We start from the raw sequence: 13394 nt of genomic DNA, 5'->3' as shown, positions 1-13394 counted from the left end.
CTCACTGCACCACTCCCTCAGTGCCACAGAGTCGTACAGGTCACAGGGTTGTTGGGTCAGACTCTTAGGGCCCATGCCTACACCCTTGCTTTCTGTCTCGGGGACTCCCTAGGTAGTCCTTGCAAATTCCTCCTCTCCAGTTGCTCTTCTTAAAATAATAGAACTGTTGAGAGTAGAGGTCACCCTGCACATGTCCTCCTCAGGTAGATTCTCAGTACCATTTATTCCTTGGTCATGGCTTAAGGCAGTACTGTACTCCTTTGCAGTTTGATCATAGGTAATACTTTTTCTCTGGATCATGGTGTCCTGTCTCTACAGTCACCATGAGTATTAGTCCGTTTGTGTTGCTTATAACATAATACCAAGAACTGGGTGATTTATAAAGAAAAATGAAATTTACTGTTTACAGTTTCTGAGGCTGGGAAGTCCAAAGTCCATCTGGTGGTGGCGAGAGTGACCTAGGGGTCTCACGTTGCAAGATGGTGGAAGCAGAGAGAGAGCAAGACAGACTCTCCTCTTCTTTTAATGCCCTCAGAACCACACCCCTCATTACCATTTTTAATCCATTCATTACTGCATGGTCCTACAACCCAATCACCTCTTCAAGGCCCCACCTTATAATTACTGTAATAGTAGTTCCCACTGTCTTAACAGTCTCAGTGGAGGCTAAGTTTCTAATACATAAAACATGGGGGATACAATTCAAGCTTCAATGAGTTTTGGGGGGACATAATTCAATCCACTACATTCTGCCCCAGCCCCCCAAAACTCCTGTCCTTTTCACATACAAATACATTCATTTTATCCCCAAAGTCTTAACTTGTTTCAACTCAGAAGTCCAAAGTTCAAAATCCCATCTGTGAAATTCAAAACAACTTATCTACTTCCAAAATACAATGGTGGGACAAACATAGGGTACATATTCCCATTCCAAAAGGGAAAAATAGGCCAAAAGAAAGGATTAACAGGTCCTAAACAAGTCCAAAACCCAGCAGGGCAGGCATTAAATCTCAAAGCTGGCGAATCATGTACCTTGACTCCATGTTTGACCTCCTCTGCACACTGGTTAGGGGGTTGAGTCTCCGAGTCCTCTGGCAGCTCCAGTCCTATGGCTTTCCTGGTCTCAGGTGATGTTTTAGTTCTTACAGGCTGGCATTGCATGCTGGTAGTTCCACAGATCTGGGGTCTCCATGGTGGTCCCACTCTCACAGCTTCACCAGACACAATGCTGATGCGGTTTCTCTGCTGCAATTCTGACCCCATGTTTCCACTCTGCATTACTCTAGTGAAGGCTATCTGTGGTGACTCTGACCCGGCGATGGATCTCTTCCTGGGTCCCCAGACTTTTCCATACATCCTCTGAAATCATGGTGGAGGCTCCCAAGCCTTCCCAGCTATGGCATTTGGCAAGCCTGCAGACCTAACAGCACGTGGATGCCGCCGAGGCTTCCAGCTTGTATTTTCTAAAGCTGCAGGTCCAGCCATACCTGGGTACAATTTAGCCACAGCTGGAGCAGCCAAAGCAGCTGGGGTGCTGGTTCTGGAAGCAGCTTCCCAAGGTGGTCCTGGGCAGTGAGCCCATGGAGGGCACCTCAGGCCTATTCCCCAAGACCATTTTTCTCCCTAGGGCTTTGGGCCTGAAATGGAAGGATTGGCCCCAGAGGCTTCTGCAGTGTATTCAGGGCCCCTTTCCCCTTCTCTTGATAATCCCATGCTTTTGTGTTAATCTTAACACCATTGAATTTTTCTTCTGAAAATGCTCTCTGCTTCTCTACCACTTATCCAAGCTGCAAATTTTCCAAATCTTTACACTTTGCTTCCCTTTTAAATTCTGGCTTTATGTCATGCCTTTGCCACCATAACTCAGAATAGGCTGCTGCAAGTAGCCATGCAGCTTCCTTAATGCTTCGCTGCTTGGAAATTTCTTCTGCCAAACATTGTAGTTCATAACTCTTAAGTCCCACCTTCCACAAACTCCTAGGGCATGGACACAATGCAGCCAAGTTCCTTGTCAGTTCACAGCAAGAGTGATCTTTGCCTAAGTTTCTGAAAAACTCCTTATTTCTCAGACCTCCTTAGAATGGTCTTTACAGTCCATATTTCTATCAGCATTCTGCTCGCCACCATGTAACCAGTCCCTAAGACATTCCAAACTTGGCCTGGTCTTTTTCTTTTCTTCTGAGTCCTCCAAACTTCTCCAACCTTTGCCTAACACCTAGTTCCAAAGCCGTTTCCACATTTTCAAGTATCTGTTATAAGCAATACCCTACTTCTGGTACCAATTTTCTGTATTAGTCCATTTGTGTTGCTTATAACATAATACCAAGAACTGGGTGATTTATAAAGAAAAATGAAATTTACTGCTACAGTTTCCGAGGCTGGGAAGTCCAAAGTCCATCTGGTGGTGGCGAGAGTGACCTAGTGGTCTCATGTTGCAAGATGGTGGAAGCAGAGGAAGCAGAGAGAGAGTGTGAGACAGACTCTCCTTTTAAAGCCCTCAGAACCACACCCCTCACCACCATTTTTAATCCATTCATTACTGTTTGGTCCTACAACCCAATCACTTCTTCAAGGCCCCACCTTACAATTACCATAATAGGAGTTCCCACCCTCTTATCAGACCCAGTGGGGGCTAAGTTTCTAATACATAAAACGTGGGGGATCAATTCAAGCTTCAGTGAGTTTTGGGGGGACATAATTCAACCCACTACACCATGTGAACCCTCCATCCACCTCCCTTATTTCAGCAGCTGCATTACCAGGCTTCCTCCTGGGCTCTGGCCTCCTGGCACTGCGGTAGACCAGTGCAGTCTGTAGAAACCTCTCATTTCACTTATAGGAATTATCTGTGTGATTGATTTCTGCACTTTGAGATGTGTCAGTAATTTTCCAGAAAGACAAAGAGCAGAGGGTACTTGAATAGTTTCTCCCAATAATGGGCCTGCTCACCTGATTATTGTATATCATCACTCTATTGTTTCCCCTAAAGAGACCTTTGGAGAGTGACTTGGAGCTGTTGCCTGTTCTTTTGAGGGGCTCAATCCGAAACTCTGGCCTCCTGACAGGGTCTTAAAGCTTTAGAACCCTAGGATATAGGTGATCATCTAAGATCAACAAGGGACTACTTTTAACAAGGATAAAATGGATTTTTAGTTTCAAATTATATTAAATGATCTTATGGAGCCTTTTGATGCCTAGGAGCTGCCAGGTAGGGCTGCATCCTGCACTGCAAGAAGGGAGCAGACCTGCGCCTGCACAAAACAGGACCATGCCAGTAAGTTCAGGATGGCCTATCTGTGCTGCCTCCTAGCTGTCTCTCTGCTCTGCTCCAGGCACTTTGAGGAGACTGAGCACCTAACAAATACAAAGCAGTGGATTGAGTTTAGCAGATGCTTGTCTTGGTCTAGTGAGCATTTCTTTAGGAACTGGAAATGATGGATATTCTTTTCATTCTGTCTTTCTGTAGGCCAGATAAAAAATATGAAATAAGGCCGGCCCGTGGCTCACTCGGTAGAATGCGGTGCTGATAACACCAAGGCCACGGGTTCGGATCCTATATACGGATGGCCGGTTTGCTCACTGGCTGAGCGTGGTGCTGGCAACACCAAGCCAAGGGTTGAGATCCCCTTACCGGTCATCTTTTAAAAAAAAAAAAAAAAAAAAAAATGAAATATAGGCCAATAGAATGAGGAAACATTTGGATTGTTCTGATGTTACAAATTTTTTGAGAGAGTATAAAATAGAGATTAAGAGATAGACTGCCTGGATTCAATCCCAATTCTACCACTTATTATCTGTGTGATTTTAGGCAAGTTCCTTAACATTTCTTATGTTTTAGACAAGTTCCTTAGCCTTAATTTTCTGTTAAACAGGAGTAACAGTAGTGCACTCAATCTCATAGGGTTGTTTTGAAGATTAATTGTGAACATTAATCCTGAATTAATGTATGTAAGTACTTAGAAACAGTATCTGCCACATACAATTCTGCAAGTGTTACCTATCATCATCATCATTTTAATTGTTACTTTGGGTGTTGTATGGGATTTTATCAAACTTGAAGAATTCCTTTCAAACCTAGAATGCCCTAAAACAGTGGTTCTTAAATTTTATCAGGCATCAGATCATCTCCAGGGCTTGTTAAAACACGGATTGCTGGACCACACCCCCATGGTTTTTGATTGAGTAGGTCTGGGATGAGACCAGAGAATTTGCATTCCTAACAAGTTCCCAGGTTATGCTAATGTTGCTGTTCTGAGGACCACACTTTGAGAACCACTGCCCTAGAGAATGGCAAGCAAAGGAGGAAATAAGTTGACTTCTGCTTTTGTATTGTGACAGAGCACTTGAAGCAGCAGCAGGCCTCCTCCACAATGTTGCCTGAGAACCCAGCAAGTGATCCAGGCATCACTCAATGTGGTAAGCTACTACCCAGAGCTTTTCCATCAGGTTCTTGCTGTAACCCTGTCCTTGGCAGTATAGAGGCACATGGGGAAGTGTGACCTTGAGGTCAGGCACAACTCCACCTCAATTCTGACTCCACAAGTTATTGTTATTATTTTTTTTAACCGGCAGCCCTCAGAACCAGGAGAGGTTCAGAGAGCTCCCCTCCACCAGTTACTTTTGTAGGGCAAACTGTTTAACATCTCTGAGCTTCGGTCATTCTCATCTATAAGATGGCAATAGTAATTCCTATTTCATGATGTGTATGATAGCTCCATGCTCAGTGCTTGGTACACTGTAAAATACTTAGCAAATGTTAGTCCCCCTCCCTTTATAGGACTGCCAGCAGGATGATATGAGATAGCATATGTAAAATGCTTGGCATATATTAAAGGGTATATCCCTTCCCCACCCAAGTTCCTTCCCTGGGACTCCAACCTATAAACATCTAACAAGTGAGAACAGGATGGTCCCCTAAAGTAAATTTGTGCAATTTGTTTTCAGGTCACTTGCCTCCTCTTTTATGTTGCCTTTCTTTCCTCTGTTTCCTATGTCTCTCTTGAGCCTTGGCACAGACAAGGTTTCCTGTAGCTTCACTTGGCACCAAAGAGCTCCAAAGAACCCAGAAGCAGCTGCTGTGAATACAGGCTCTCTACAGACTGTTATCTGGCCCCCTGCTCCTATGGGAAGAAGGGAGCTAGTGCTTTGCATACTTCAGGGACCACTGATTGGCCTTAATTTTTGCACTTCATTTTAAGGCAGGCTTTCTCAACTTTTTTTGGTTCTAATGAAGTTAATTCTTTCAACTGTTTTTAGATCAAAGGCACTTAGAAGAACACAAAACTGACAGTGAAAAAGAAGATAGCAATATGCTTTTGACCAAAGAAAGTCAAGATCTAGGAGAGGACACAGAAAGGTAAGAGAAAAAGCTGGACTTTTGAAAGGATTTTAGTTTGTATTCGTTTTTTTAATTTTCTAATATTGACAAATAAGAAGGGGGGAAAGTGTTCGTTTTCCATACTATCCTAAAAGCCCCTATTCCTTTTTGCTTTTTAAAAATTTTTAATTGTGCTGAAATACTTTTTTTTTATGGTTTCATTTTTTCTTTTTTTGGCAGCTGGCCGGTATGGGGATCCAAACCCATGACCTTGGTAGTACAAGGCTGCTCTCTAACCAACTGACTAACATTTTAACATAAAATCTACCATCTTAGACATTTTGAGTGTACTGTTCAGTAGAGTTAAGTATATTGATATTGTTGTGCAACCAATCTCCAGAACTTTTTATCCTGCAAAACTGAAACTCAGTACCTATTAAACAGTTCTATTTCCTCTTCTCGCCAGCCCCTGGCAATGACCATTCTGCTTTCTGTTTCCATGAGTTTGACTACCCTTGATACTTTATGTAGGTTAAATCATGCAGTATTTGTTATTTTGTGACTTGCTTATTTAACAGTGTAATGTCTTCAGGGTTTATCTGTGTTGTAGCATGTGTCAGAATTGCCTTCCTTTTTAAGGATGGATAGTACTCTGTGGTATATACATACCACATTTTGTTTATCCAGTCATCTGTCAGTGGACATTTAGGTTGCTTCCATGAACTTTTGGCTCTTGTGAATAATGCTGCTGTGAATGTGAATGTACAAATATCTCTTTGAGACCCTGCTTTCAGTTCTTTGGATATATACCCAGAAATGGTATTGCTGGACTGTATGGTAATTCTATTTTTACTTTTTTGAGACACTGCCATACTGTTTTCCATAACGGCTGCACCATTTTACATTCCCACCAACAGTGCACAAGGGTTCCAGTTTCTTTACATCCTCCCCAACATTTGTTATTTTCTCTCTCTTTTTTTTTGTGATAGCCATCCTAATGGGTTTGAGGTGATACCTCATTATGGTTTTGATTTGCATTTTCCTATCGATTAGTAATTTTGAACATCTTTTTATGTGCTTGTTGGCCATTTGTATATCTTCTTTGGAGGAATGTCTATTTGAGTTCTTTGCCCATTTTTTAATAGGGTTATTTGGTTTTTGTTGTTGAGTTGTTTGGGGGGGTGTTTTTACTTTGTTTTGTGAGGCAAACACAGGTTTCAGCTTCTTTCAAAAACATTTAGTTAAAGGCGTTAAGAGAATTTTTTGATCTTTCTAGCTGATAAGAGAAAATAGGGGCAATCATTTAGACAGTGTAGTCTAAAAGTACAAGATTGCCTCAAAAAACCTGATTCTGTTCCTGATTTAGAGCTCTCCTTTTACCTGTGTTTTGAGGTAAAACAGCTCAGCTCATCTCCTTTGTCTTTGGACTTCTCTTGCCTTGTCATGAGCTGTCACTCAGAGCCAGGACTAGGGTGAGGTGAGTGAGACATGCTCCTTGGGTGCAAAATTGAAGGGGGTACCAGAAAGTTCAGTAGTCAAGATAAGTATATTTTGATGCAGTATTTTTTAAAATCAATTTAATGTACAAGAGTCCATGATGGACAAAATATCTGAATTTTAAAGAAAGACAATCTGAGTTTGCATTCGCACCACTCACCACATGCTGGCCCTGCAGATCCTTGGGGAAGCCCTGCAGAATGCTTTCGGTTGCAAATGATAGAAAACCCCACCATCATGCTTAAATGAGTTTGTATCACTTAACAAGAGGTTCCCAGGTGTCAGGGTATGGCTGGTGTAGCAGCTCAACAATACCTTCAAAGACTTAGGCTCTCTTGATCTTCCTGCTGTGCTGCCCATAACATATTGGCCTTTGTTTTCAGGCTTGTCATCTCCTGGTTGCCATCCATACAGCAGGCAGTGATAAGGGGGTTTGGGGCAAAGGAGTATTTTAACTAATGCTGCCCCTTTTTATCTGAAAACAAAAACTTTCCTGGAAGTCCTTTCCAACAGATGCCCACTTACATCTCACTGACCAAACTGTGACACATGGATCATCCTTGGGTGTAAGGGAGACTGTTTAGCTTTCCAGCTGCTATAGAAGGACTGTACTCACTTTTGGGTAGTGAACCCAGTATCTGTCACACTTTTCAAGGGCTAAATTATTCTCCATGAGGAAGGAAAAGAGAGACCTGGAAGGGAGGGTCTGGGAAGTAGAGGCAGAGACAGGAGCCCTGTGATCTGAGAGGAAAGTAAGGAGAGGACTTTTGGGGGAGACAGAGAAAACAAAGAGGCAAAAAATAGAAAGACAAAATTTTTTAAGAGAGGTTTTAGGAACCTTTTGTCTATGATGTGTGATGTAACTATGTTTCTTCCACCTCCCCAAAACACCTTCAGTAAAAATCTACACAGTTATTCAAGGCAAAAGAAGAGTTGCTCAAGAGGGCTGAGATACATTTGGTTATACAAACCAATTAGCTACTGTTATCGTTGCCTCTTCTCTTTCCAGAGGTCTGGCGGTGCTGGCCATAGATAGATGCTTCACAGATGCTCGGTCATTTCAGTGCTATGAATGATTGGTCCTAGGCACCAAACCAGATTGGAAGATGGTTGGGACTTTTCAGACCAAAGTTCTTGAAACACACTACTGTGCATCTTTCAGCCTCAGAGATAGTTCTTAGAGTAACATGTAGGAAAGCATGTACAGTTCTAGCCTCATGTAGAAACTGACTTAATGACCTAGAATTCAGAGTCTAGCATCAGACTTTGCAAGGGAGTGATCTCATGGGAACTGAGGCTTTTTGTTGTCAAGGGGCTAAAGTACTATTTTGGTGCACATTTAAACCGGATCTCAGTGACCTCTATGACTCTAGATACAATCTCACTGGGCTCTCATTTTCTCATATGTGTAGTAAAAGCACAGATTTGCTTGCTTGCTTAAGAATAAATTAGTTTATTAAGAGCTTAGTTTGAGGATCAATTTGTGAAGGGTTGGACGTGTTCTCAGCACAGGTTTTTTTGTTTTTTTTTGTGACCGGCCACACCGTGCTCAGCCAGTGAGCACACCGACCATCCCTATATAGCATCCAAACCCGCGGCGGGAGCGCTGCTGCGCTCCCAGCGCCGCACTCTCCCGAGTGCGCCACAGGGTCAGCCCGCACAGGTTTTAAGGTCCCTTCCTACTCTTAAGTGTTAGGCTTCTTTGTCAAGAGAGGGGAAGTGACTGTTGTCTTCATTCTTCTCACTCCCTTGGACAGAGCTCACTCTTCTCTTGATGAAGAACTGGAGAGATGGCTGCAGCCACCTGAGGAGAGCATGGAGCTACAGGATCTCCCCAAGGGTTCTGCAAGGTTATTGTTCCCCATTGGGGAAATTGTTTTCTTTCTTTTTTTTCTTTTTTTCAGAAAATAAGTTTTGGATTCCTTGGTGAATGAATGTCTGGTAGTGGTATTACTTTGTTGTAGGTAAGCCAGCCATGACTCTGTCTACACTCTTGTGCTTACCCCTATTTCTCCAACTACCCGCAGTGCTCAAGTTATTGATTAGCATATATTAGTATCAAGAGAGGCCTCTAAAATTGCTGTATCTTGACTCTGCCACCTTCAACATTTTCATCAGTCATTTGAATTGAATCAGAAAAGGCCTGCTTATATTTTTATGAATGCTAATGAATGAATGCTAATGTGATGGGCAATAGACTGAGGATTCAAAATGGTCTTGACAGGTGGAAATGTTAGATTCTATGAACGAAGAAGGTAAAAGATCCAAAAGTTTTGGATCCAAAAGTATAGAATGTGGGAGACCTGTCCTGATTGGAGAACTTTTGATCAGAAGCTCCTCCTCCCTATAATTTCATTTAGGGCAGGAAATATGTCTTATTTTTATATGCCCAGCACTGAGCATGCACCCTAAGACATGGTAAGAATTCAAAAAATTTTTCTTGAAAACGGCATGACTCTGTGAGGCCTCAGTTTGATGCAGTTGCTGAAAAGGTCAATGTAGCATTAGTGCTGGATGGACAGAAATATACTGTTTAGGTCAAGGTAATGTGTGAGGTAATGTGCTGTTGAGAAGACTCCTAGAACACAATGTGGGGCTCCTTTTTGGGTGTCACATTTTAAAAGGGATATTAACAAACGGAAGAGGGCGGCCACAGAACAGTCAGAGTTCTGGAAACCATGTCATGAGAACAGCTGAAGGAACTGGGGAGGCTCAGCCTGAGAAGAGCAGATGGAATGAAGAATTTGATAGCTGTCCTCAAATACCTGAAATATTGTAAAGTGAAGAGAGTCAGTTTACTTTCTTCTACTCTAAGGACAGAACTAGTGACTAGAAATTGCAGAGTAACATATTTTTATTTAGAAAGCACAAACTTTCTATAGCCACAGCTGTCTGATAGGGGAAATAGCTGCCTTTATACTTACTTTGACAATGGCTATTGCTGCTCAAGCAGAGGCTGGATGACTCTCTGTTCTCAGGCATTTGGACAGGGATAGAAGATAATCCAAAGGCTTCCTCTACCTCGTGAGCCTGAGATTCTGGTAGAAGAAGAAAAAAGAAATCCATTTTCACCTAACTGGCTTTATTTTTACCCTCATTTTACATATTTTCCTTTAACTATCCACAAAATGAAAATAGAAGAAGAACCCTTAAACGGTGTTACTTTGGTTTAGCCAGCATCTACTTAGCACTGACAGTGAGCCACTCACTGAGCTAGAGGTTGGAGGTGCAAAGAGGGATAGACGTCTCTGCCCTTAAGAAGCTTATGGTTATGTGGGGGAGATGATTTCTGCTTAATTGTTTGACAAATGTGGTCTTAAGTTGTGAGATACTTAACTTACTTAGATATTTCACTTCAGAGAGAGGTTGAGAAATGAAGATAAGGTGATAAAATAAAAGGTGGTTTTGAAAAGGACCCCAGTTACAACATAAGTAAAAAATGCTTTTCTTCTTTAAGACTATATAGCCTAGTGGTTGAAAGCAGAGTCTGAGGCAGACTGCCTGGGTGAGATCCCAACTCTAGGACTTACTAGGTGTGTAATTTAACTTCTCTGTGCTTCAGTTTCCTCACACTTAATGGGGGTGGTAGTGATAACTACCTCATATAGTTGTTATGAGAATTAAATGACCTGGTATACATTTTTTTTAAAGATGACTGGTAAGGGGATCTTAACCCTTGACTTGGTGTTGTCAGCACCACGCTCACCCAGTGAGCAAACGGCCATCCCTATATGGGATCCGAACCCGTGGCCTTGGTGTTATCAGCACTGCACTCTCCCGAGTGAGCCACAGGCCAGCCCCAAGAGCTGGTATACATTTAAACCATTGCCTGGCCCATAGGGAACACGCTTGTCAGTGCTAGCTATTATATGTTTCCTTTGGAGTGCAGTCCTCTTCCCTGGCCATTGTGCATGTGGTTTGATGCCCAAAATCATTGTTATTAAAGAGAGACAGATACCAAGGATCAAGAAGTTGGTGAAAAGAAGAGAAAAGGGGAAGAAAGCATCAAGCCAGAAAGAAGGAAATCAGAAAGCTTTTTAGGGACTTCTGAAGAAGGTATGAATGAATGATTGTTTATAATGTAGTCTGCAATCATTGGGCTTTGATGAGCATCAAAGTTATTTAGAAATGTTTTCCAGATGATATATATAATTCTTGTACCTTTGATGTTTTTCCCCCTGCAGTTCAGCCCAGGTTTTCTGTTAATTTCCAATCATATCAGTAACAACATACAATTCTATTTCTTTTTTTTTTTTTTAAAGATGACTGGTAAGGGGATCTTAACCCTTGGCTTGGTGTTGTCAGCACCACGCTCAGCCAGTGAGCGAACTGGCCACCCCTGTATACAGATCTGAACCCATGGCCTTGGTGTTATCAGCACCGCACTCTCCTGAGTGAACCACGGGCTGGCCCTTCCAGTTCTATTTCTAAAGCAAGCCTTCAGCTAGTCTCATCATCATTATATTGCACATTGTCTGGAAAGACGTTTTGCTTCTGTCTAACATCTTCAAAAGAATTTTAAATTTAGTCTATACAGATGCTGCAGAATCCAATAAGAAATCATGTGTTAGGGAATTTAAATGACATCTACAAGTAATATGAAAGTTGTAATTTAGCCTTAATTTAAAAACTATTTTGATAGAGCTTTAAAGGCTTCTGATATAAACAGAAAGGACATTGTTGGGGGGGAGGGAGGGAGGGAGGAGGGAGGGAGGTCTTGGGGATGGGCAACAATAATCAGCCACAATGTATATCGACATAATAAAATTTTAAAAAATAAATAAATAAATAAATAAAATAGTAAAAAAAAAACAAAAATAAAAAATAACTATGATCAGCAAAAAAAAAAAAAAAAAAAAAGATAAAGGCTTCTGATATGCCCTTCACAAATGATGCCCTCCTGTATATAAGTTCTTCTTACTCAGATAGTTCAAGACATTAACTCTTTCAGAGAATCTAGTATCCATTTCATCCCTTCCCTAGTCCCTTCTCATTCTTCTCCTTTTTCTGCCCTGCTTTGTGCCCCAGGATGCTGACCCTAGTGGACTGCATCTTCCCAGCTTACTGTTGGCCAATGGGAGGCCTCCTGACAGAAGATCAGAGGGCAGGAGAGAGGTTGGGGTATTACTTCCCCCTCTCTTCCTAACTTCATCTTGTATCTGGTAGAAATGGTGTCCCTTCACAAGCACAGCTTCTATAAGTCAGTCTGTCTTTCCCAGTTCCAGCTCTCTCTGGGTTCCGATAACTGTCCCCCCAACCCCACCCCTCAGTTCCTTTAGACCTAGTCTTCCCACTGCTGCTAGTCACTGGATGCCTTGCCATTCCTTGTTTGTTCCTGTAATTCTACCTCTGTATGTAGTCACTTGGTTAGGGAGTCTTTATTTCGACTAGCCATGGGTACATTCAGGGTTTCCTCCAGAACCCTGACTGGCAAAGGACTCAGAGTATATAGGCTTTTAGCTAGTATTGAATTCATTGAGAAGGCAGTGCAGGGACTTTGTGAATTGGTGTCATTAGTGTCCATTGCTGTGGCAGGGAGCTGTAGAATGTTAGGAGGGGAAGCCCATTAACTGTGTTTTTAGAAAGATTCCATCTCTGTAGAATAGAATAACTGTTGCAGGTAAAACAGTCTAACTTAAACTAGAGAAAGCACTCATTTGAATTCTTAGTGCTGGCACCCTTTGATGTAGAAAGTACTCAGTTTGCTTTTTCTTTCTATTTCATCTAGATGAATTACAACCCTGTTTTTGGAAGCGACTGGGTTGGTCTGAACCATCCAGGTAATGAGATATCAGATGTTTGTAGGCCAGAGTTCACTGTTTATAGACAACACGGGCAGACATAAAACATTTACTAGTGTTTAAATAAATATTAATGACAGAGACTTGAATTCAAACAAATTGCTCAATTTTTTAAATGTTAATGTTTATAGTTAATTAAAATATAAGGTGAAATTAATGCCAACTTTGATTAAGTAGCTGGGAGTGTCAGCACAAAAACAGCTTTAATATGGAAGGAGTACAGAAGATGCTGCTGTCAGTGGCTTTGCAGTCATTTTGCATTTCCATGTTATGCTGTTGATCATAATCCCCCTTGGTTATAAAGACCCAAATCCCTTTCTATTGAATTAAATTGAACAGAAAGTCTTTAAAAAATATATACATCAACTCAAACTACCTTTTTTGTTCTTTAAAAAACATATATGTAGGATAATCGTGCTGGATCAGAGTAACTTGTCAGACTGACTGGAATTAGATCATAGATGGACTCCTGGCCTGAGTTTTCGTGTCCTGGTTGTGAGCTCCTTCTCTCGTCTCCTTCAGTTGCCATCAGGGCAGCAGTTCCAGTTCCTGTAACTCACACTTTGTTCAGCTGCCACAATGGATGTAATGGTTTGACCCTGTCTGTTGGTAGCACATTTAACCATTTGCTTTCAGTCATATTTCTGAAAAGTAAGAGGTAGTTTTGATTGTGAAAATTTGTTGTTGTGTCCACAATGGCTTTTAGCTTTGTTGATGTAAATTTTTGAAAACTTCAAGTCCTGTTATATAATAAAATGTTTAGGTTTCAGCTGCGTAAG

General features: G+C 41.7%; 1 protein-coding gene across 3 annotated transcripts in view; it reads left to right on the top strand.

Annotated features, from left to right (window-relative positions):
* The window catches only part of TEX14 (testis expressed 14, intercellular bridge forming factor), a 97904-nt gene extending 84845 nt beyond the window's left edge, over positions 1-13059 (top strand). For all 3 annotated transcript variants that reach the window (XM_063111375.1, XM_063111374.1, XM_063111373.1), the window contains 6 exons: positions 4339-4416; positions 5257-5356; positions 8572-8664; positions 10761-10870; positions 12543-12594; positions 13023-13059. In XM_063111375.1, coding sequence (XP_062967445.1) covers positions 4339-4416; positions 5257-5356; positions 8572-8664; positions 10761-10870; positions 12543-12594; positions 13023-13059 — 470 coding nt within the window. The remainder of the gene's footprint in view (positions 1-4338; positions 4417-5256; positions 5357-8571; positions 8665-10760; positions 10871-12542; positions 12595-13022) is intronic.
* The last annotated feature ends 335 nt before the right edge of the window (positions 13060-13394 follow it).

Source organism: Cynocephalus volans, chromosome 10 (assembly GCF_027409185.1).
Source record: "Cynocephalus volans isolate mCynVol1 chromosome 10, mCynVol1.pri, whole genome shotgun sequence".
Lineage (NCBI taxonomy): Eukaryota > Metazoa > Chordata > Mammalia > Dermoptera > Cynocephalidae > Cynocephalus > Cynocephalus volans.
This window is presented reverse-complemented; position numbering and strand designations above follow the sequence as displayed.